The sequence below is a fragment of the Oryx dammah genome, unplaced genomic scaffold (genome assembly GCF_014754425.2).
Source record: "Oryx dammah isolate SB20612 unplaced genomic scaffold, SCBI_Odam_1.1 HiC_scaffold_20, whole genome shotgun sequence".
Classification (NCBI taxonomy): domain Eukaryota; kingdom Metazoa; phylum Chordata; class Mammalia; order Artiodactyla; family Bovidae; genus Oryx; species Oryx dammah.
In genome coordinates, this window is record NW_024070204.1 from 13,278,118 (window position 1) to 13,299,468 (window position 21,351).

At 49.8% G+C, this 21,351-nt stretch overlaps 1 protein-coding gene across 1 annotated transcript in view; it reads right to left on the reverse strand.

The window, feature by feature from the left end:
• The window catches only part of ANKH (ANKH inorganic pyrophosphate transport regulator), a 167,032-nt gene that overhangs the window by 20,482 nt on the left and 125,199 nt on the right, over positions 1–21,351 (reverse strand). The window contains exons 7-8 of the mRNA XM_040262251.1: positions 18,744–18,836; positions 15,345–15,440 (exon numbers count right to left, since the gene is read on the reverse strand). Of these exons, the coding sequence (XP_040118185.1) occupies positions 15,345–15,440; positions 18,744–18,836 (189 nt within the window). The remainder of the gene's footprint in view (positions 1–15,344; positions 15,441–18,743; positions 18,837–21,351) is intronic.

Below are 21,351 nucleotides of genomic sequence, written 5' to 3' on the forward strand. Positions count from 1 at the left end.
TGGCCAATTTGACACAACGGCGAACACGGCAGAGGCAATGCTAGCCTCACGGAGTCCCCGTGACTACAGAGTGCGGTGTCGAGATGGGGGGCTCGGGGACAGCAGCGGCCGCAGGGCATGGGAAGCCAGTGTTGAGATGGGGGGCTCGGGGACAGCAGCGGCCGCAGGGCGTGGGAAGCCGACTGACCACACCCAGTCCCAGTCCCAGTCCCAGGTGCTGGACGAGGAGCTGGAGAGAGGGTTTCAGGCAAAAGGGACGACATGGGCAGAAGCTTGGGCGAGAGAACACACACCGTGACCCTTCAGTCCCAAGAGCTCTGTGCGGCTGGAGTGGGCAGCAGGGTGTTGAGATGGGCCTGGTGCTGTGTGTTTCAGGTTCGAGTTTATGTTAGTACCAGGGAGCCGGTATGCTGTCCGCTCCATGAGGACTGGTTTGGATGTGATGTGCGTAGAGCCCCCCTGGGAGCTGTGCTCCCAGAGGAGGGGGAGCTATATGAGTAGAAACAGGGATGTGCTTAGTTGTTCAGTCGTGTCCGACTCTTTGTGACCCCACGGACTGTAGCCCGCCAGGCTCCTCTGTCCATGAGGATTCTCCAGGCAAGAATATTGGAGTGGGTTGCCATGCCCTCTTCCAGGGGATCTTCCCAACCCAGGGACTGAACCCAGGTCTCCCTCACCGCAGGCAGATTCTTTACCAGCTGAGCCACCAGGGAAGCCCAAGAATCCTGGACTGGGTAGCCTATCCCTTCTCCAGAGGATCTTCCAACCGGGGTCTCCTGCATCACAGGTGGATTCTTTACCAGCTGGGCTACCAGGGAAGCCCAGAAAGAGGAATATGAGGTGGCGAATGGAGAAGAGGGAGGGAGGTCCCAGGGGTGTTTAGGAGGAGGCCAAGACAGGACTCTGCGCCTGAGTGGACCTCAGGGTGAGGAAGATGACCAAGCCAGGGAGGAGTCCAGGCTTCTGGTTCTGGCAACTCCAGGCAGAAGTCCATGCTGGTCACTGAAGCAAGGTAATGGGGAGGAGAAAGAGTGCTAGCCATAAAGCCATAAGCACCCTCTGGGACAGGATGGGCTGGCGCCCGAGGGAAATCAAAGCACATCTCCTTGAAGGAGGCAGTTAGTGTTTGGGTGAGAAGCTCGGGAGACAAATGCGAGGCAAAGATGCTGCTTCAGGAAATCAGCCAGATGGGCAACCAGAGTCACACTCTGCAGAAGGAGGGCTGAGGAAGGAGGACGGAGGTGCCCGCCTGGAGTGAGGAGGAGGGATGTTACAGCCAGGAGCCTGTGAAGAAAGCGAAAGTCGTGTCCGACTCTTTGTGACCACATGGATTGTAGCCCATGGAATTTTCCAGGCAAGAGAACTGGAGTGGGTGGCCGTTTCCTTCTCCAGGGGATCTTCCTGACCCAGGGATCAAACCCAGGTCTCCTGCACTGCAGGCAGAGGCTTTACCTCTGAGCCACCAGGGAAGATACTCAGAAAGGAAGGCGGCAAAGCAGCTGAGCGGGGAGCCACCGAAGCCGCAGGAGATGAGCCTAGGTGGGGATGATGGCCACCCCAGATATGGGGGCGTGAGAACAGGAAGGTGTCCGTGGGAGCTGCGGCCTGAGTGCGCGGGGACTGGGGCCAGCTTTCTAGGGGGACAGTGGCAAACGAGGGCAGGAACGCAGCACAGAGGGACCACCTAGGCAGGAACAGGTGTCCCTCGCTTCAGAAGGAGGAGGCAGGTGTAGACTGCAGATGGCCCAGGTGGGGAGCACAGATGGGGGCCCACAGCAGTGGGAAGGGTGGGCGAGAGGTGCTTTTGCGTAATTCTCTCGAGGAGCTTGGATGCCACGGAAAGGAGAAATGTGGGAGCCTTCTGGATAAAGGTTTTCATGTTTTAACTTTTTTTCAAAAGTTGGGAGCCTTGAGCATATTTAAACACAGATATGAAGGAGTGATTTGGGAGAGGTTGATGTCGGAGAGAGGGAGACACTGAGACAGAGTCCCTGACCAGAGAGAATGGATGAGATTGTGCAGGTGGGCACACGTGGAGGTGCCTCTCAGATGTGGGGTGGGGGCAGTGTGTGTTCACACCTCCACGGCTGCAAACACATAGGGGGCCCTGGGCTTCGGGGCACCCTGATTCCTCTAATGTGACCCCTCAGTCCAAAGCGGCATCTCCCTCCTCCTCTTTGCCTTTACTTCATTTTTTCTCCCCAGCAGCTGTGACTACTGTAGAAGGCTGCGTCCATGCATGCGTGCTCAGTAGCTTTAGTTGCATCTGATTCTTCGTGACCCCATGGACTGTAGCCCACCAGGCTCCTCTGTCCATGGGATTCTCCAGGCAAGAATCCTGGAGCGGGTTGCCATGCCCTCCTCCAGGGGATCTTCCTGACCCAGGGATCCAACACACGTCTCTTATGTCTCCTGCACTGCTGGCGGATTCTTTACCACTGAGCAACCAGGGAAGCCCAGAAGGCTGCGTGCGGAACAGGCCCTCAAAGAGATGCCCCCACCCTCATCCCCAGAACAAGGATTCATTACTGTATATGGTAACAGAGATGATGAAATTATGGAGCTAAGAGTGTCTGGGCAGGACCTAAATACCGTCACAAGTGTCCTGATGATAGAAAGAGGGCCACGTAGAGGAGATGATAAGAAGCCCAGAGAGTGACTTGGCCAAGGAATGCCAGCTGCCACCAGGAGCTGCAAGAGGCAAGGCCTGGATTCTTTTCTAAACCCACTGGAGGGGGTTTGCCCCGCTCGCGCCTCAAATTCAGCCCAGTGAACTGAACTTCGACTTCCGGCCTCCAGAACTAGGAGGGAATACATTTCTGTTGTTTTAAGCCATCAGGTTTGTGGTCATTTGTTACAGGAGCCACAGGAAACGAACACACTGTCCAGCATCGCCGTGTGTGCCAGCTGCCCGTCTTCTCCCTGAGAGTACAAACCCCTCTAATAAAAGAGACAGTGTGCGTTTGTTTCACTGGGGTAGCTGTGGAGCCTGGTGTGGAGCAGGGGCTCAAGCATTTGCTTTAAATGATTCCATGAATAACCATGCACGTGCTCTTTCTCTGGGGAGCTGTGTTGTAAATAGAAAAACTCTAGGCCAGGGCTCCCCACCCTCCCAGATCTAATGCCTGACGATCTGAAGTGGAGCTGATATAATAATAACAGAAATAAAGTGCACGGGAAATGTAAAGGGCTCGAATCCTCCTGAAACCATCCCACCCCACCCCACACCAGTCTGTGGGAAAACTGCCTTCCATGAAACTGGTCCCTAGTGCCAAAGATGTTGGGGACCACTGCTCTAAGCGGACGTGTTCCGTCGCCCAGGCTTTAGACAAGTTTGGCAATGCATCCGGGAGTGCTCAAAAAATCTTTCCTTACTGGCATTTCTAATATTTGGTTGGTGTGTACACATTTATCAGATCTAAGCCAAAGGATGAAATAAATCGATTTCTCTCTTTCAGAGCTCACCGAAGCTTGTGGTTAACGGCATGAGTGCGCGCTCAGTCGCTCCGCTGTCTTTGTGACCCTATAGACTGTAGCCTGCCAGGCTCCTCCATCCATGGGATTCTCCAGGCAACAATACTGGAGTGGGTTGCCGTTTCCTCCTCCAGGGGATCTTCCCAACCTAAGGACTGAACCTGCATCTCTCGCGTCTCTTGCGTTAGCAGGTAGATTCTTCACCGCTGAGCCACCGGGGAAGCCCCGTGGGTAACGGACATTTCTGAATTAGCAAGACAACCCAAGGTTGGAATGAGTACTGTCAACACCTGGCATTGGAGACTGTGAACAGGAAGGGACGTTGGGACATCAGAAGAGCTTTCCCAAGTTCTCAGGGAGAAAAGCACGTAATATGTGTCCCATGTGTGGGCGAAATCTGTCTAGAGAAGGACTGTATAAATCTATCAAGAGGTTGAACTTATTTTAAACACTGAAAAGGAAAAAAAAAAAAAACACATCCCACAGCAATTTGGAAGGGTATGATAGGTATCACTAGAAGAATTCACAAAATTATTCACTGGCATCGAATATACCAGTAGCTGTTTATTTACACATGGCCATCCTTCCGTTTCATGGGAGCCATTGTGTCTGGGGGCCACGGAGCAGGGAGCTGGCGTTCTCTGCTTCTAGAGTGCCAGGTGTGATGCTAAGCTATTACTCCTTGAAAAGCCTCAGAGGGTGGGTATTCTTATCATGCCCGCATGGCAGCTGGGGAAGTCGAGGCTTTCAGTATTCAGTGACCTCCCAGTGGGTGAGTGGTGGGGTCAGGGTTTGAACCCAGGCCCGGGGGGCCCCTAGACCCACACTCATGAGCACTGAGCCATGTGGCCCCGAATTCAAGCCTAAGCTAACCCTTCCCCCTTGGCTCTCTGCCCCCTCCCCAACCCACCCCTTTTAAATCAAAATCCACAAAGAGGGCAGTCAAGTGTCACAAGAGCCCAGGGCCATTTGGCACAACTCTCAGCCCTGCCTTTGAACCCGTCTCCGGTTCAGAGGGGCTGGCTCTCCAAACCTTCTTGTTTTCTGTTTGTTTTGTTAAGGGCCAATTCATTCCTCACGCCACATGGGTTAAGAGCCGTGTCTGCGGGAGGATTAAAGGCAGGCCTTTGAGAACTGTCTGGTTTCTGATTAACGATGCGCAGCTTTCCCAGGCACTATTATCTGCCACACGTGTTTTTTCTCAGCATCACACTACGGTTCTTTGAGGTTCACCCTGGGCTCAGAAGGAGTACAAAAGGGCTCCCAGAATAATCTCCTGAAGCAACGTAATCATGTTTCCTTCACTGCCTGAACAAGCGGGCACTCCTACCCAGAGCTGGAAATAGAGCGAAACCCTTTAAGCTAAAATTTTATTTAAGATAAAATAAAAGAACACGTTCAGCAAAGGCCACAGATCAGTTAGCTAAAGGCAACTGTACTTCCCCATTCACTCTCCCAGTCTGCCTGCAGATACAAGAGACACCTAAGTGCTGGGCGAGGTACAGCTGGTGTTAAATGCTCCACTGACTGTTTTCTTAAGACATTTCTGTTCTTGTATATTTCCAGCTTCTCCAGGTGAGAACTTGAATCCAAGGTTAGCTTAGAAATATTGTTTGTGCAGGTCAGCACTCTTCCCAAATTTATGTGTTTAATTATGTCTTTGCAGATGGGGCTTTTGGGTGGCGAGGGGTGAGGGCGGGAGGGTGTTGGTATCAGAGCCTCCAATGGAAGTACCAGTGTGTGATTTGTTCCTTTGACCAAACTCCAGGAGACGGTGAAGGACAGGGAAACCTGGCGTGCTACAGTCCATGGAATCGCAGAGTTGGACACGACTGAGTGAACAGCAACCGTGCTGTTGGGAAACACGTTTGTGTAACCAGGATGATGCCTGATTGTTTTCTCCTATTTCTGGGTCCAGTGGTCTCCAGCCTCATGCAACACACAATGAGCACGGAGCACGCCAATCAGCGTTTCCTGTCCTCATGTGCTCATTTCAACAAGTCTGTTCAGTGTTTCTTGAGATCGTTTACCAAAAAAAGCGTTTGAGATATTTTACATCGGCTCTGCTGACTCCCTGAATGTCCTTGTCAGCATGGATCGACAGGACATCAGAGTTCCAGGCCACCAGGAAGGTGCTCATGTTCACGGCCCAAAGCACCAGGGAGTGAGAGCAGATGCTGAAATCAGAAAGCCATTCAGCCACCAACACCATGGCCCCGTTTTGTCCACAAGGGTCTGGACCATTCAGCTGACCAAGCCGATATCTGGGTCTTATACGCTGTAACAGGCCCATCAGATAAGAAAATGCTCCCCTACTTCTGTTATCTTTAAACTGTGTGAGCGTGTATCCATGCTAAGTCGTTTCAGTCCTGTTTGACTCTGTGCGACCCTATGGACTGTAGCTCACCAGGCTTCTCCGTCCATGCGACTCTCTAGGCAAGAATGCTGGAGTGGGTTGCTGTGTCCTCCTCCAGGGCATCTTCTTGACCCAGGAACTGAACCCACGTCTCTTACGTCTCCTGCTTTGACAGTCAGGTTCTTTACTACTAGCGCCACCTGGGAAGCACAGGCATCTCAGTCTTTAAGCTGAGATGAATAACAATGATTTTTTAAAAAGCCACAGACAGACATAAAATACAATTCCCGGAAGTCTATGAGTTGATCCCCACTGGGTTATTCGGCTACTGGGTGGAATGATTCCTGACGGCTGTCTTTGATAAATCTGCTTTTGCACTGGGAAAGCCCCGGAGTGGAGCCTGGGAACCACATCCTCGATGTGAGGCTGGGGTCTGGCAGGCAGCACATGCAGAAGCCAGAGAAGAATGCACTTGTCTTCCCCCTGGTTCCCAAGCCCTTGCAGGTGGTGGCTCTGCACCTGTTCTTTGCAGAACCCAGGTGTGTACTGATAAAATACTAGAAACTTAATTTCTTCCCTGAAAATTGTGAATGTGTCTCAACTTTTCAGGGTTAGTGATGCTGGGTCTGCAGGGTGCGGGTGAGATAGCAATGGATTGTTTAACTAATGGTAAGCAGAATAAAACCAAAAAGCAAACAGACCCAACTTGAACACTGGTACTTCTACTGGATACTACGATGCCAACCACATCCTCACATCCTCCGAAAAGCCCCATCAGCAAGGATGTAACTAAGCACATAAGTCTTGACAAGTGTGTTAGTCACTCAGTCATGTCCAACTCTTCATGACGCCATGGACTGTAGCCCACCAAGCTACTCAGTCCATGGGATTTCCCAGGCAAGAGTACTGGAGTGGGTTGCCATTTCCTTCTCCAGGGGATCTTCCCAACCCAGGGATCGAACCTGGGTCTCCCGCACTGCAGGCAGACTCTTTACTGCAGAAGCTTGGGACAGTGCTAACCTGCAAGAAGAATATTTCTAAGTGATTCCTACACTCAGATCCTTACTCCAAGAAGCTGGAAACACAAGAATACAGATGTCTTATGGAAGTAGTAAGTGGGGAATTTCAAAAGAAAGCAAACAAGTTGGATAGTTTGTTGTTTAGTCACTAAATTGTGTCCGACTCTTGTGACCCCATGGGCTGTAGCCTGTCAGGCTCCTCAGGCTCCTCCAGGCAAGAATGCTGGAACAGGTTGCCATTTCCTTCTCCAGGGGATCTTCCCAACCCAGGGATGAAACCTGTATTTCTTGCATTGGCAAGTGGACGCCTTACCACTGAGCCACCAGGGAAGCCCCTAGTTGACTAGTTAGGTCTAGTCAATCAATCCACGTGGCCTTAAATGACAAGAGGGTGCCTCTCTTCCAGAAACATCAGTGTATGAGTTTGCTAGAGCTGCTATAACAAAGCACTACAAACTGAGCAGCCTAACAACACGTTATCATCTCTCGGTCCGGGAGTGACACCAAAATCAAGGTGTCAGCAGGGTCACGCTCCCTCTGAAGGCCCAGGGAAGGGTTTGCTCCACGCCTCCCAGCTTCCAGAAGCATCCAGCATCACTCTGGCCTCCACGTGGCACCCTCCTTGTGCCTGTGTATCCATATCCCACCCCCACAAGAACACCAGTCAGATGGAACAGGGGTCCACCTGACCCACCCACTAGGACCTCACCTAAACCTTATTTCCAAATAAGGTCTCATCCCAAGGCGCTGGGGCTAGAACTTCAATATAGAACTTTGGGGTGGACATAGTTCAACCCATAACCATCAGAATAGAACACTTGGGATTGAGTACAGAGTCATACTTTCCCTTTTTACCACCCATTGACGTCAAAAAGCAAGGCTCAGGGTGGATCCAGAGTAAAAACCTATTATAAATCTTTTTAAGAAAGTAACCAGATCCTTAAGTAGTAACAGCCACTGGCCTCAGATACTCCTGCATCCTACTGTGAGATACTCTGGTTGGATGCTGAAGCTGAAGCTCCAATACTTTGGCCACTGGATGCGAAGAGCCGACTCACTGGAAAAGACCCTGATGCTGGGAAAGATTGAAAGCGGGAGGAGAAGGGAGCGGCAGAGGATGAGATGTTGGATGGCATCACCAACTCAATGCACATGAGCTTGAGTAAACTCCGGGAGATGGTGAAGGACAGGGAGGCCTGGTGTGCTGCCGTCCATGGGGTCGCAGAGTCAGACACGACTGAGCGACGGAACAGCAACAGCAAAGGCATGGTTGGATAGCAAGGCCGCCTTCTCTCTCTGCCCTCAGTGACAGCCACACACACCCACGCACACACTCCCCACCCCACCACTACCACCACCACTGCCATCAAACAGCCTCCATTTGTTGAAGCTGGGGGAGGCCAGTGGGGTGCAGCCTGGAGGCCTTGGCACGGCCCCACAACCTCAGAAAGTCTGAATCTGGGGCCATGAAGCCCACCCTGTGGCCGCCTAGCGAGAGAACCCCTTCACACCCGCCTTCCTGAAACAGCCAAGTTCACCCACATCAACCTGTGGAACAGTCTATTTAGCCCACTGACAACTTGTTGCAGTTACTCATTTCTTAAGAACCTGCCTCTTTTAAACTCTTCTAAAGTTCACAGCGGGCTTCCCAGGCTGTGGTAAAGAACTTGCCTACCGATGCAGGAGATGTAAGAGACTCGGGTTCGATCCCTGGGTTGGGAAGATTCCCCTGGAGGAGGGCAGGGCAACCCACTCCAGTATTCTTGCCTGGAGAGTCCCACGGACAGAGGAGCCTGGTAGGCTACAGTCCATGGGGTCCCAAAGAGTTGGACATGAGTGAAGCGACTTAGCATGCACACGGTTTACAGCAATTGCTATTGGAAGGGCTGGCAAGGCCCGGGGTGGGGGTGGAGTGGTGCGGGGGGGGGGGTCTCTGGGGCCTTCCCATCCTCCCCGTTGTCTGCTGAACCCACCTCCGCCACTCTGCTCCATCTCCTCTGACGCTGCAGTGCCCCTTTCTCCCCCGGGCCCCTTGGTCCCTCCCCTTCCCTGCTGACCTCACTCTCCGTCGCTCTGACTCTGTCTCTCCCTTTCCTCTGCTCCTAGCTCTTCCCCTCTGGCCTCTCTGGGGTTCAACATCCAGGGGTGCTGGGTGTGACCGTGTAGGTCATTCACTGCACGCAAGTGCTTTGGCGGCTCTTCCTTCCTGCCACCATCCCTCTGGTGGACACCGTTTCCATTTTGTATGAAGGGGGTTGAGGAGGTTCAGCAGCAGCCAAGCCCATGCCTTGCAGGAATTCTTCCCCACCTCTCTTGAGACAGAGGGGCCCCCTCTCTTGGCAATGGCTCCCCCACACTAGAGTGGCAGAGAGTGTAAGAAAACAGCAGATGTTGAAAAACTTGCATTGTGAAATAAAAATGGAAACTGGTCAGCTAAAATAATCTAAAGCTGCTATAACTTGCCTACTTAATATGATTTGCTATGAATTTTAGAAAAAACAACAACAACAAACAACTCCCTGGTGGCTCAGATGGTAAAAGAATCCACCTGCAATTTGGGAGAGGTTGGAACCCTGGGTTAGGAAGAAGGGAATGGCAACCCAACTCCAGTATTCCTTCCTGGAGAATCCTATGGACAGTAGAGCCTGGTGGGCTACAGTCCATGTGGTCGCAAAGAGTCGGACACAACTGAGCCACTAACACTTTAGAAAAAAAAGACCACTCGTTTGGGGCACCAAATTGGCGAGCTTGGTACACTTAGCAAGCTCATCCATTCACTTCACCACAGTGGCCTCACATCCAGGAATATGGGGGTCTGGTACCTTTTGGAGTGCTTCTCTGCACCAAAAAGTCTATTGAAAAGACATATCCTACCTGGTTAGTGGTTTCTATTCTATCCCCAAGGCTGGGATTCAGGGGGCAATCGTGATCAGTTCCAAGGGGCTGTGTTTCTCTAAGTTTAGCGTTATCAGTTCCTCTCCCAAAGAGGAAGTAACACCTGCCTCCTTCTCAAGCTCACGGCCACCACCCTCTGTCTGCGATCACCACGAGTGTCTACTAGAGAAACGCAGCCTCTCAGGACACCCTGGGTATCACGGGGCTTTATAATCGGCCACGTTAAGGGCGGAGACCATGGCTCTGCCGGAAGGTTCTGGGCAAACCCGGCTGCCTGCTTCTGACCCCAGCGCCAGCTCCAGCCTTGTTCTTCATGGCGCCGTCTTGTCCTGCACAGCTCGGACCGCTGGCCTCCTCTGAGTGGCCGCTGCACCACACCTGCTCCTGCCAGGCGGCATCCTTCTTTCAACCTTATTTAAAGAGAGCATGGTTTTGAACTGTGTGCTCCTTCACCCCAGACAGCAGTGTGTCCGCCTGCCCCTGGTCTGCATCGCATCTGCACCTTTGTTGCTATTGAGGGGATTAACTTTTATCAGAGGTTCTTACTATTTTGAAGTTGATCTTTCCAATCAGCTAAAGCTCTCCCTTTTCACCCTCATGCCCATCAAATGGTCTAAAGGAGCCAATCAGTGATTTTCTAAGTTTCCTAAAGGCAGGGAAGCAAGATGTTCCTTGGGCCAAGCTTCTGCTTTCCTACCTTATACTCTTCCTAAATCCACTTCCTCTTCCAGCTGGGCAGAAGGCATTCTGGGCTGCTTGTCTTGAAGCCCAGTGGTTCAGACAAACTCTCAGATAAGAAAATGAGGGAAGAATGAACTTTCGGAGTCAGGGATTCACTCTAAGTTAAATTGAAAATCTGTACTAGGGCATAAGCATATGCAGGCATTGTAGCATGCTGAAATATTATTCTCATGTTGTTGCTCAGTTGTGTTCAACTCTGCAGTACCATGGACCGCAGCACGCCAGGCCTCCCTGTCCCTCACCATCTCCCAGAGTTTGCCCAAGTTCATGTGCATTGAATCGGTGATGCTATCCAACCATCTCATCCTCTGTTGCCCTCTTCTCCTTTTGCCTTCGATCTTTCCCAGCACCATGGTCTCTTGTTAACTGTCAAAAGTATTTTTCACAGGCAAAGACAGATATTGAACTGAACATGTCAGGGCCTGAAGAATGGGCCCATTCTGACTGCAAGATGAGTTTCTGCTCTGGACCGTACAGGTTTTCCTTCAAAAAGCATTTAGCATCATTGGGTCACTGAATGTCTGCAGCATTTGTGGCGCCAGCTCTTCTCAAAGTCCCAGAGAGAAGAGTCACTAATGCCCAAAGGACCAGCGCTTGGCAAAGTGCTCTAATCCTAGGCAATGTGTAGAAAGCTCTGGAACCATCAGAAGGCTCGCACTTTGTACAGAATATTGCCCACTGTAATAAGCATGATGTGTCTATCCTAAGTGCTCTGCCATGTTAATTTCCTGATACTATGCAGTTTAAAAATTTAAAAAGTGAAAATAGACTCTCAAGTTAAGGGCGTTTTAAGAGCTTTAAAAATAAGATAACCTCAGTATAAATAAGGAGATTGTGGCTCAGGAGGGGTGAATGCCATCAGCACCTTTCTGATTCTTATCACACAGGTAAGTATTAATTGATTCCTGTGTTTGGGTTCTGTTTATTGTGCCCCTTCTGTGGCAGGCAGGATGCTAGGCCCTGGGGATAAGAGGTGACTAACCCGCCGACCCTGCCTAGGGAAGTTCAGGGCCTACAGGGAATAATCGATGTGAAGAATGAACATGGTAAGTACTATACAAAGCGGTATGCACTATCAGTTCAGTTCAGTTCAGTTCAGGCGCTCAGTTGTGTCCAGCTCTTTGCGACCCATGAATCGCAGCACGCCAGGCCTCCCTGTTCATCACCATCTCCCGGAGTTTAGTGATAGCATAACAATGAATTTAGGGGGATAACCCTTATATTTTTTCTATATATCTTTTAATGGCAATTCCTGGTGGCTCAGTGGTAAAAAAAATCTGCCTGCCAATGCAGGGGATGCAGGTTTGATCGCTAGGTTAGGAGGATCCCCTGGAGAAGGAAAGGGCAACCCACTCCAGTATTCTAGCCTGGAAAGTCCTATGGACAGAGGAGCCTGGTGGGCTACAGTCCACGGGACCGTCACGAGTAGGACATGACTGAGTACGCACGCAGGCCGGCCTCTAGCCAAGATGGTAGAGCCAACTGACTGAGGCCCAGTTGACTGAGTCATTATAAAGGTAACGTATCTGCTGCTGTGCTGTGCTCACCCACTCAATTGTGTCCAACTCTTTGCAACCCCATGGACTGTAGCCACCAGATTCCTCTGTCCATAGAATTTTCCAGGCAAGAATACTGAAGTGGGCTGCCATTTCCTATTCCAGGTGATCTTCCTGACCCAAGGGTCGAACACGCATCTTTTGCGTCTTCTTCATTAGCAGCCAGATTCTTTGGCACCAGCTGGGAAGCCAATGTATCTGAGACACACCATAATACTACTGTTTGTATTGTTGAAGAAACCACTGCTTCAAGCGTGCCGGCAAGCCCTGGCCTCAGGGCCAGGTATCTGTTCCTATTTGCTGGAAGAGCACAGTACAGAGAGGAAGGCCCTGCAGAAGCAGCTTGGAAGGCGGGCTTCTAGCTGGTGCCATCACAGGCAGACCTCGGAGATAATGCAGGTTTTGGTCTAGACTTCCTTGGTGGCTGGGATGGTAAAGAATCTGCCTGCAATGCAGGAGACCTGGGTCCAGTCCTTGGGTCAGGAAGATCCCCTGGGGAAGCAAACAGCAATCCACTCCAGTATTCTTTCTTGGAAAATTCTACAGACAGAGGACCATGGTGGGCTACAGTCCATGGGGTCACAAAGAGTCAGACACCACTGAGTGACTAACACTTTCACACGTTCACTTTTTACTTCCCCAGTAAAGTGAATATTGCAATGAAGCACGATTTAAAATTTAAGCCTTATTAAATACGTGTAGAGACATCTCTTGGAACTATTTTGGGCCATCAGCATAAAGTGACTATTGCAATAAAGTGAGTCACATGATTTTTTGGTTTCCCAGTGCACATAAAAGTTATTTGTTGTTGCCAAGTTGCTAAGTCATGTGCGACTCTTTGCAACCCCATTGGCAGGCAGATTCTTTACCACCAAGCCTCCTGGGAAGACCTTTTTAAAAGTCAGGTTTACCCTATACTGTAATCTGGGCTTCTCAGGTAGCTCAGTGAAATCTAAAGAATCTGCCTGCCAATGGAGGAGACTCGGGTTTGATCCCTGGGTCAGGAAGATCCCCTGGAGAAGGAAATGGCAACCCACTTCAGTATTCCTGCCTGGGAAATCCCATGGACAGAGGAGCCTGGCGAGCTACAATTCATAGGGTCAGGGTTGCAAAGAGTTGGACACAACTGAAGCAACTTAGCACGCACCCACAGATGGTAGGATTAGAATAATTAAATAGTTAAAACTAAATAAAACTAAAAATTAAATAACCTTTGTGGAAGATCAAAGCATTTTTCTAGCTTTTACATGGTTATCACTTCAAAATACACTTGCTGCTTTTGTTTTAGAAGTATAGAGTATTGCCTGTGAACTGAAGGAAGGAAGGAATATCCATAAACTCAATCTGCTAAGGTTCCCCTCAGACTTGACCATAACTGAGGGAGGAGGTCCACGTGGAGTGAGAGGAGACAGGGGAGCCAGACCCTGACCGCAGAGTGAGCAACAGCCCAAAGCTTCCAGCTCTTGGAGCTGGATGGTGTCCAAGTCACAGACCCTGGCATCCGAACCAAGTTTCAGTCACTTAACACAGGCTCCAAAAGCTGAAGTCTGCTCCAGGAATAGAAACCTTCTCTGTTTTTCCTAAAATCCTCTTTTAAACGGTTTCAAGGTTGTGCAGTGTTTTGCTAATGTTTTAGGGAACTACGGAAAAATTTGCACACTGTAGGGAGAAATAATACAACCAGGAGAACAGGGTTGCCGGGGTTGACCTCCCTGACTCAGGCAGGCGTACTATCAGAGGTCTCCCCACCCCGGGGAGGGGGCCTGGAACATGCTTCTGACATCCCCTTGCAGTTTCCCAGTTTCATGGGGGACGGACTGAGAGGAAGGGCTGGGCTGGGGTGATGGGGTGGCCAAGGATGCCGAGTCAGGACCCAGTGTCAAAGGGCTTGGGTGATGGGCTATAGACCTCGTGTTGTCCTTGATGAGTTTATTCAGGTATTGGGTCAAAGGATCAAATATTAAACTATGGGTTTTTAAAAAAAAAAATCCAAGCGAGGTTTAAAATGTGTATCAGACTTGATTTTAAGGGACCCCTTTTAGGGCTCATCTAGCTAAGTGGTTCTTGTGATAAAGGCCAGTGACAATGCTCACGATATTCCAGTCATCACTTGTCCCCAAACCTCTTCTTGTCTTAAGTCCTCGGTATCAGTCATTTATGACGGGAACTGCCCACACTCAGCTATTTCTGTTACGGTTTTTCCATTAGGCTGTAAAAAAAGCAGAATTTCTACAGGACTTAAATATGTAGCCACCACAAAAAACAAGGAACTGAGTTCAAAAGACCCCTCTTTCATCTTATCCTCTTCTCATCTCCGTCTTTAGAACTCACAGAGCACAGTCTACGATGTGGAGTTGTTTATAAATGCCATTATTATTTTCTTGCTCCTGTTGATAAATGTTATAAACAGCCTTAAATTATATACTGTGTGCTTGGGATTATAGAGCATTTTGGAATTTTTTCTCATGTTTTCTGAACATATCTCCTACATCTGAACTGCCCAGGTGAGTTGATAAAGGAAGGGTGTGTACTGCTTATTTAAGGCTGTGCAGCGTCACCGACAGGCCCTGCCAACCAGGAGGTGCTATCCACTCTTGTTCACACCTCTGTCCTTGAAGACGGCACGGGGTTTCGGATCCTGTAGGTGCCTGGTAAGTGTGTGGTGAACGATGGCTCCATAGGAAGGATTCAGCAGTGTAAACATACAAAGGAAGGAACTTTTACCCATGAAACAAATCATACCAATTAAATTTGGAAAAGAGACAGTTGACTCTGAGTGTTTAAAGATGGGCTGGAAATTATTCAGTAAGACAGAATATCATTAAGAAAGGTGAAGCCTGCCTTTCTTCAGCAGGAAGGAGCCCCTTACTGAAATGCCAGAAGTTGACCCTCTATTCTTAGACTCGATGAAAGTGAAAGTTGCTCAGTCATGTCTGACACTTTGCGGCTCCATGGACTGTAGCCTACCAGGCTCCTCTGTCCAGGGAATTCTCCAGGCAAGAACACTGGCGTTGATGGCCATTTCCTTTCTCCAGGGGATCTTCCCAAACCAGGGATCGAACCCAGGTCTCTTGCCTGCAGGCAGATTCTTTACTGTCTGAGCCACCAGGAGAAGCGTAGACCCAATGCCATCCTTGATTAACTGTCATTTGTATTTTGGGATAAAAATATCTAGGAGAGGCTGTCACCTTATCCAGCATAGCACTGCATTATGGAATACAAGACTTCTCCCTTTAGAATGGCAATTTCCTCTTTTCTAAAACCAAGACACAGAGGCGGGGGCGGGGGTGGGTCTGTCCTTACCGTCAGCGACAAGGCCATGCAGACGAATGTGAACTTCTTGATGTGGGCTGCCGTGACCGTGTTGCTCGTGCTCACCAGTTTATTGCTGGGGTTATTCTAGGGGGGCAAGAAAAGGCTCCGGGTTATCCTGGGCTGACCACTCGTGCGTCTTACTGAGCATCTCATTTCTGTTTGATTTGACGTGTCTGAAGCATAGATGTCAAGGGACAGCTTCAAACACGGCTGTGACTGGACGTCTCTCTCAGACAGCTGTCAGGCTTTTGGACATGATGGCTAACCAGAGGGAGTTCCGGACTGAATTGCCCAGCAGGGTCTCCGGAGTCAGTACCCTCTTCGGGGCTCTGGGTGCCCACCCACCTAGCTCAGGGCCCCGGCCCCTCCTGCAGTGTCCGACCGCCCTGGGCTCTGCAGGCAAGGATGGCAACTGAGCCTGCATCAGGGGGCAACTGGGGCCCCAGAGCGTATCTGGGGGCACATGTCAAGATTCCTGTGAGGGGCACATTTGCTCCCTGAGATAAAGGACTGGGTGTTTCACCCATCTCTTTAGCTCCTGCAACTCAGCACCACCTTTCTTAAGTAGAGAAGATGCTCAAACAGCCCTTATTAAATTGAAATGTGAGCACACGGATGTAGGGGGCCCTCAGACACATCCCTGAGGCTGGCTGATGCCATCTCAGCATCATTGCTAAGTGTACCCGCCACTCAATCAAAACCTTGATTGAGGGTCGCGTGTCTGGCCCTTGACTATCAACAGCAGCTGAGAAAAACAACACCCTCCTCGTTATGGATCCACCGAGCCCCAGAGTTGACTCACGGAAACAAACGACAAGCCCCTGGCTCGCACATCAGCCTAATGACAGATGTGCAAGCGGAGGTGTTACAGGTCCCACTTGCAAGAGACCTTTTGATGTGTGCTTCCCATCAGAGGCTGAGACAGTCTCTGGAAGCCCTTCTCGTTTGTGCTGCCAGCGCAAACCTCTGGAGGGGTTTCCATTTTCTTCACTCCGGTCTCTAAAGCACATCTGCTTTTCCTGGAAAACAGACTGCTGTGTTGGCACAGTGCCCATCACAGCACGTGGGACATCTCTTCATCTGCTCTCCCCCAGGGATCCACGAGGGTGGTCCCCTGGTGGGCTGGGTGAGGAGGAGGCTCCTCTTCCAAACACACATGCCTGCCCCCCCTCCCCGTCCCCTCGTGGTGGCAGCCATGGGCCGTAGCTCCCTCAAGTGTGTTTTGATTTTTAAGACAGAAAATATGTTTGCCAATATGGTGGGAGTAAACCAGCACGTATCATTAGCTCAGCATCAGTGTCTCGTCTTGCTTGCCCCGTTGGCTTTTTCGCAGAGACACAGTCTTTTGTAGGATGATAACCAAACACTAAGGAGAATGTGGAAGAGTGGAAAACTCTCCCATCTCCCTGTTTAGCTAGAAACATCCGAAGGTATGTGAGAAATGTTAAATCTCTAAGTCTGGAACCCACAAGCAGGCTAAGGATTTTCAACTGTCAATGCAGCAAATTCCGGAAGTCCACACAGAGGTGAATAGACAGCATTCATGGGAATGGCCGGAGCGGTGCGGTGGAATGCATGGTGACGATGGGGAGGTTTCACAAGGATCCTGATTTCCTCCAGCATCGGGCTTGAGGGATGCTCCTTAAAGGGATTCTTTTCATAGCGTCTAACCTCTGTGATTGTGAATAAAACAATGTTTTACTTGGCTGCTCTTAGCAAAATTGGACAGGGCTGTATTGTTAAGTTTAATCATTTCAAAGTAGCCAAAACCAATTTTAGATGAGACGCTCACAGCCAGGAGGTTCGAACACAAGTAGAACCCTGCTATTGGATTTTATTATATAGTCTTATTCTCCAAGAGCTAAACATTTAGCAAGAAGACTTATATCCATCTTGGTTTTCGAGGACTTACTTCTATACACGTGTTCCTTGACATGAGAATACTGATTTCCCTCCATAGATTGGCTTAAACCCAGTCCAACATAGCTGTCTGCTGCATGTGACTCAGACCTTCTGAAGTCCACTCTCAAAGGGCTGGGAAGCAGGCATCAAAGGCATTTTTTTAGGACACACTCTGCATTCTGATGCTCCAAGTGAATGTTGGCAAGCGGTGGAGCGTTCAGCTCATTGTTTACTGGGGAAGTTCCAACCCTGTAAAGAGTTCTGAACGAGGGCCTCCCTCTCTTGTGTGTGGCTGTGATCCCTGACTTGCCTGGAAGGGAGCTGCCATCTACAGATGACTGATTATGGGTGGGGGGAGAGAGGCAGGTAATATGCTGGGGATGCTGGTGAACAGACTTCCTCTCGTCACCTCTCAGGGCTCTTTTGGGACCAGATTAAAATGATGTCAGCAATGACTCTGAGCTAGTTCTACAGAAATCCAAACAGTTGCTATTATGGGTACAAGGGGTACGTTGTTTGCTTTTTTCCTATTTTTTCATTTTAAAACATTACATACAATCTTTTGGGGGAGGGGTCTCTTTTTCTACTTATTTGCTTTAGGTTGAAAGTTTAAATAATTATGCTTGAATGAAAAAGGCATTTCTCAAATGATCTGCAGGTCAGTGTTGACCTGGTCTCAGGTTACAGATCTGAAGACTTATGTGCCTCCCTGCAATGTCAGCAGAAGCTTTTAGCTAGAATAAGTACATCCCAGTCCTGAATTTTCATTGGAAGGACTGATGCTGAAGCTGAAACTCCAAACCTTTGGCCACCTGATGTGAAGAACTGACTCACTGGAAAAGACCCTGATGCTGAGAAAGATTGAAGACAGGAGGAGAAGGGGAGGACAGAGGATGAGATGGTTGGATGGTATCACTGACTCAATAGACATGAGTCTGAGTAACCTCCAGGAGTTGGCGATGGACAGGAAAGCCTGGAGTGCTGCAGTCCATGGGGTCACAAAGAGTCGGACACGACTGAGCAACTGAACTGAACCAGCCTGGACCCAGGGTATGCATGTACCCCCTCGAAAGAAAGCCATAAGCTTATGAACTCAAGCACACAACTGTCTGTACCTTCACATCAGCGATGAGGTCAGTAAAAACAAACAAAAAGCAACAAAACACAGAAACGACAACAATATATTAATATTTTTGAGAGCATCATTTTCCTTTTGCAAATAATTTCTCAACAGGAGTAACCTAGAAGTGAAGACCAGTTTGGAGACACGTCCTGGGAGCCACATCAAGGCAAGCATCAATTTGCCTCTGTGATTTCCTGAGGGACGTGTTCCACAATTACCTCCGCCAGCCCCAATGCTACATCAACCTTGCAGAGGGAGGTGAAGCTGAGAGACAGCGAGGTGTCCATCACCGGAGATTGCTGTCTCTCAAACGCTAATTTTAAAGAGAGTGTTTTGGAAACCACGCCGCTCGGGGTTCTCACCTTGTCAAAAGCGGGGTAGACAGCACGGATTTCCGTCAACCAGCCATACGGCATGTGACCCACGGGGTATGTGGCCGTCAGAATTGCCACGGCCTGCAAGAGGAAGAGCCGGCAGTTAGCAAGGCATCCACAGAGAGCATCTCCAGCCTCTGCCTGCCACCTGCCACGTGGCAGCATGAGCCGTCTCAGCTACAGTCCCCTGACAAGTCATTCCATCCCGGGTGACAGCATGGCCAGCCTTGGGATGGCCCTGGAGCAGGAGGAAGGGGCAGAGGCCCCCTGCATCCTGGGGAGCAGGCTGAGCAGGTTCAGGGTGTACATCTGAGGCTAGGAGGATGCGTCTTGTTTTAGATACATTTATCCAGGCCCCGATCATGGATTGAAAAGCCAAGATTTCAACCCTGGTCCTCCAGGTTCTCACAGAGCCAAATGGAACCCTCTAGTCTAGCCCGATTCTTGCGTCTCCAGATGCGATTCTGAGCTCCACTGCTGCTCTCTGAACTCTCAGCACTCAGGGACCACCTCTCTGCCTCCACGCCGTCCTTCAGGGAAGCTGATGGTGCGTACCTGTCCATGGCTTTATGGTACTCGCCACCCCACTCAACTCCCTTCCAGTCTGTTCAGCCCAGGAGAGCCCAATTCTGATGTTTAACTTGAGACAACTAATACTTCTCACAGGAAGCCAAACAGGTTCTTCCAGGAATAGGAGAGTTTCATTTCTTTGTTGTTGTTCAGTCTCTAAGTCATGTTCCACTCTTTGCGACCCCATGGACTGCAGCATGCCAGGCTTCCCTGTCCTTCACCAACTCCTGGAACTTGCTCAAATTCATGTCCATCGAGCTGATGATGCCATCCAACCATCTCATCCTCTGTCATCCCCTTCTCCTCCCCTGCCTTCAATCTTTCCCAGCACCAAGGTCTTTTCCAATGAGCCAACTCTTCACATGAGGTGGCCAAAGTATTGGAGTTTCAGCTTCAGCATCAGTCCTTCCAATGAATATTCAGGGTTGGTTTCCTTTAGGATGGACTGGTTTGATCTCCTTGCAGTACAAGGGACTCTCAAGTGTCTTTTCCAACACATTTCAATTTTTTGGCACTCAGCCTTCTTTATGGTCCCACTCTCCTATCTGTACATGATTACTGGAAAAACTACAGCTTTGACTATACAGACCTTAGCTGGCAAAGAGATGTCTCTGATTTTTACTATGCTTTCTGGGCTTGTCATAGCTTTTCCTCCAGGGAGCAAGCGTTTTTTAATTTCATGGTTGCAGTCACCCTTCATTTTGATGCCAGGAATGTGAGTGAGGTAGGTCTTCAGCTGGTGAAGACACTGCTCTGAGGAGTAGGTGGTGGAATCAGGCAGATCTGGATTCCAGCATCACTCCATCACTTCCCAGGTGTGTGTGAAGCCCAAACCCTCTCAGGCCCCCTCTCTGTTCCTCCAGCAAAACCACAAGACTAACAACAACCACGGCACAGAGCTGTTGGGAGTCAATGAGATGTATGCAAGTGCCAACCCCATCAGAAGCAGATGGTTAATTCATGTCAGTTCTGTCTCCCTATGCTGAGGTCTGTCTCTATGCACTGAAGTCCATTTAGAAATGATTTTAACATACAAATTATCTTGGTTGTTTTTTTATTTTTAGGGGAAGATGGAATTCTAGCACACAGGTGATTGGTGGGGGATGGGGCATGTCCCATACTTTTTACAGGACAGCTGAAACAAAAGTACTAGGTTAAAAAGCTGCCATGTTACAGAAGCCGCCCCAAAGGACATTCGTGAGTCAAGAAAACAAAATCCAGGAACCCACGGAGGCAAGAGAAAGCATTCAGCTTGTGATTTATGTACTTCTCTTTCCAGGCCAACATGAGCTGCTTCCCGGGACATGGAACCTGGCAAGAGACCCCGGCCTGGAGACGTGCTGAAAGTGCATGCAAGGGCAGTTGTGTAAACAGGAGGCCCTTGGGAGTGGCCACCGGCCTTCCTGAAGGATCAGCAGTCCCAGAGCCAGAGTTAATTCCCCAGAAGGCAGCAGATGAGCAAACAAACGAAGTCTTTCTATTTGTTCATACCATACTGGCATGATGGAAAAATATTTTAAAAATGTTTCGACTCTCTCCCTGGAGGAGCTGCCAGTTTCCAGATGAATTTCTTGAGTTGTGAGTAAATAGAGGAGACCCTCCTTTGAAGGAAGGCAGGTTGCCGAAGATGCAGAAGCCATGGTAGGTTGGGTGGCACATTCAGGAGGCGGAGCAATGACAGGTGAGGGAGGTCGGCGGAACACAGAAGCATCAGCCCTTGCCTGCTGGGTACTTCTGCGCATGGCCGGTCCCGTCGTCCTCTGTGACTGCAGTGAAGAGGCTCCACGCTGACTCCATGGGGAAATGGAGAGGCCAGTGAGTGGGAGAAAGAAAACGTGGATTCTAACACAGTCCAGCTTCTTACTACTTTTGCATCCTTACCTTGGTTTTTTCATGTGGTAAACGAGAAGGAAGAATAAGATATCTTCCTCCATACTCATTACATTCATTCAGTCACTTAGACGCATCCGACTTTTTGTGACCCTATGGACTGCAGCCCGCCAGGCATCTCTGTCCTTCACTATCT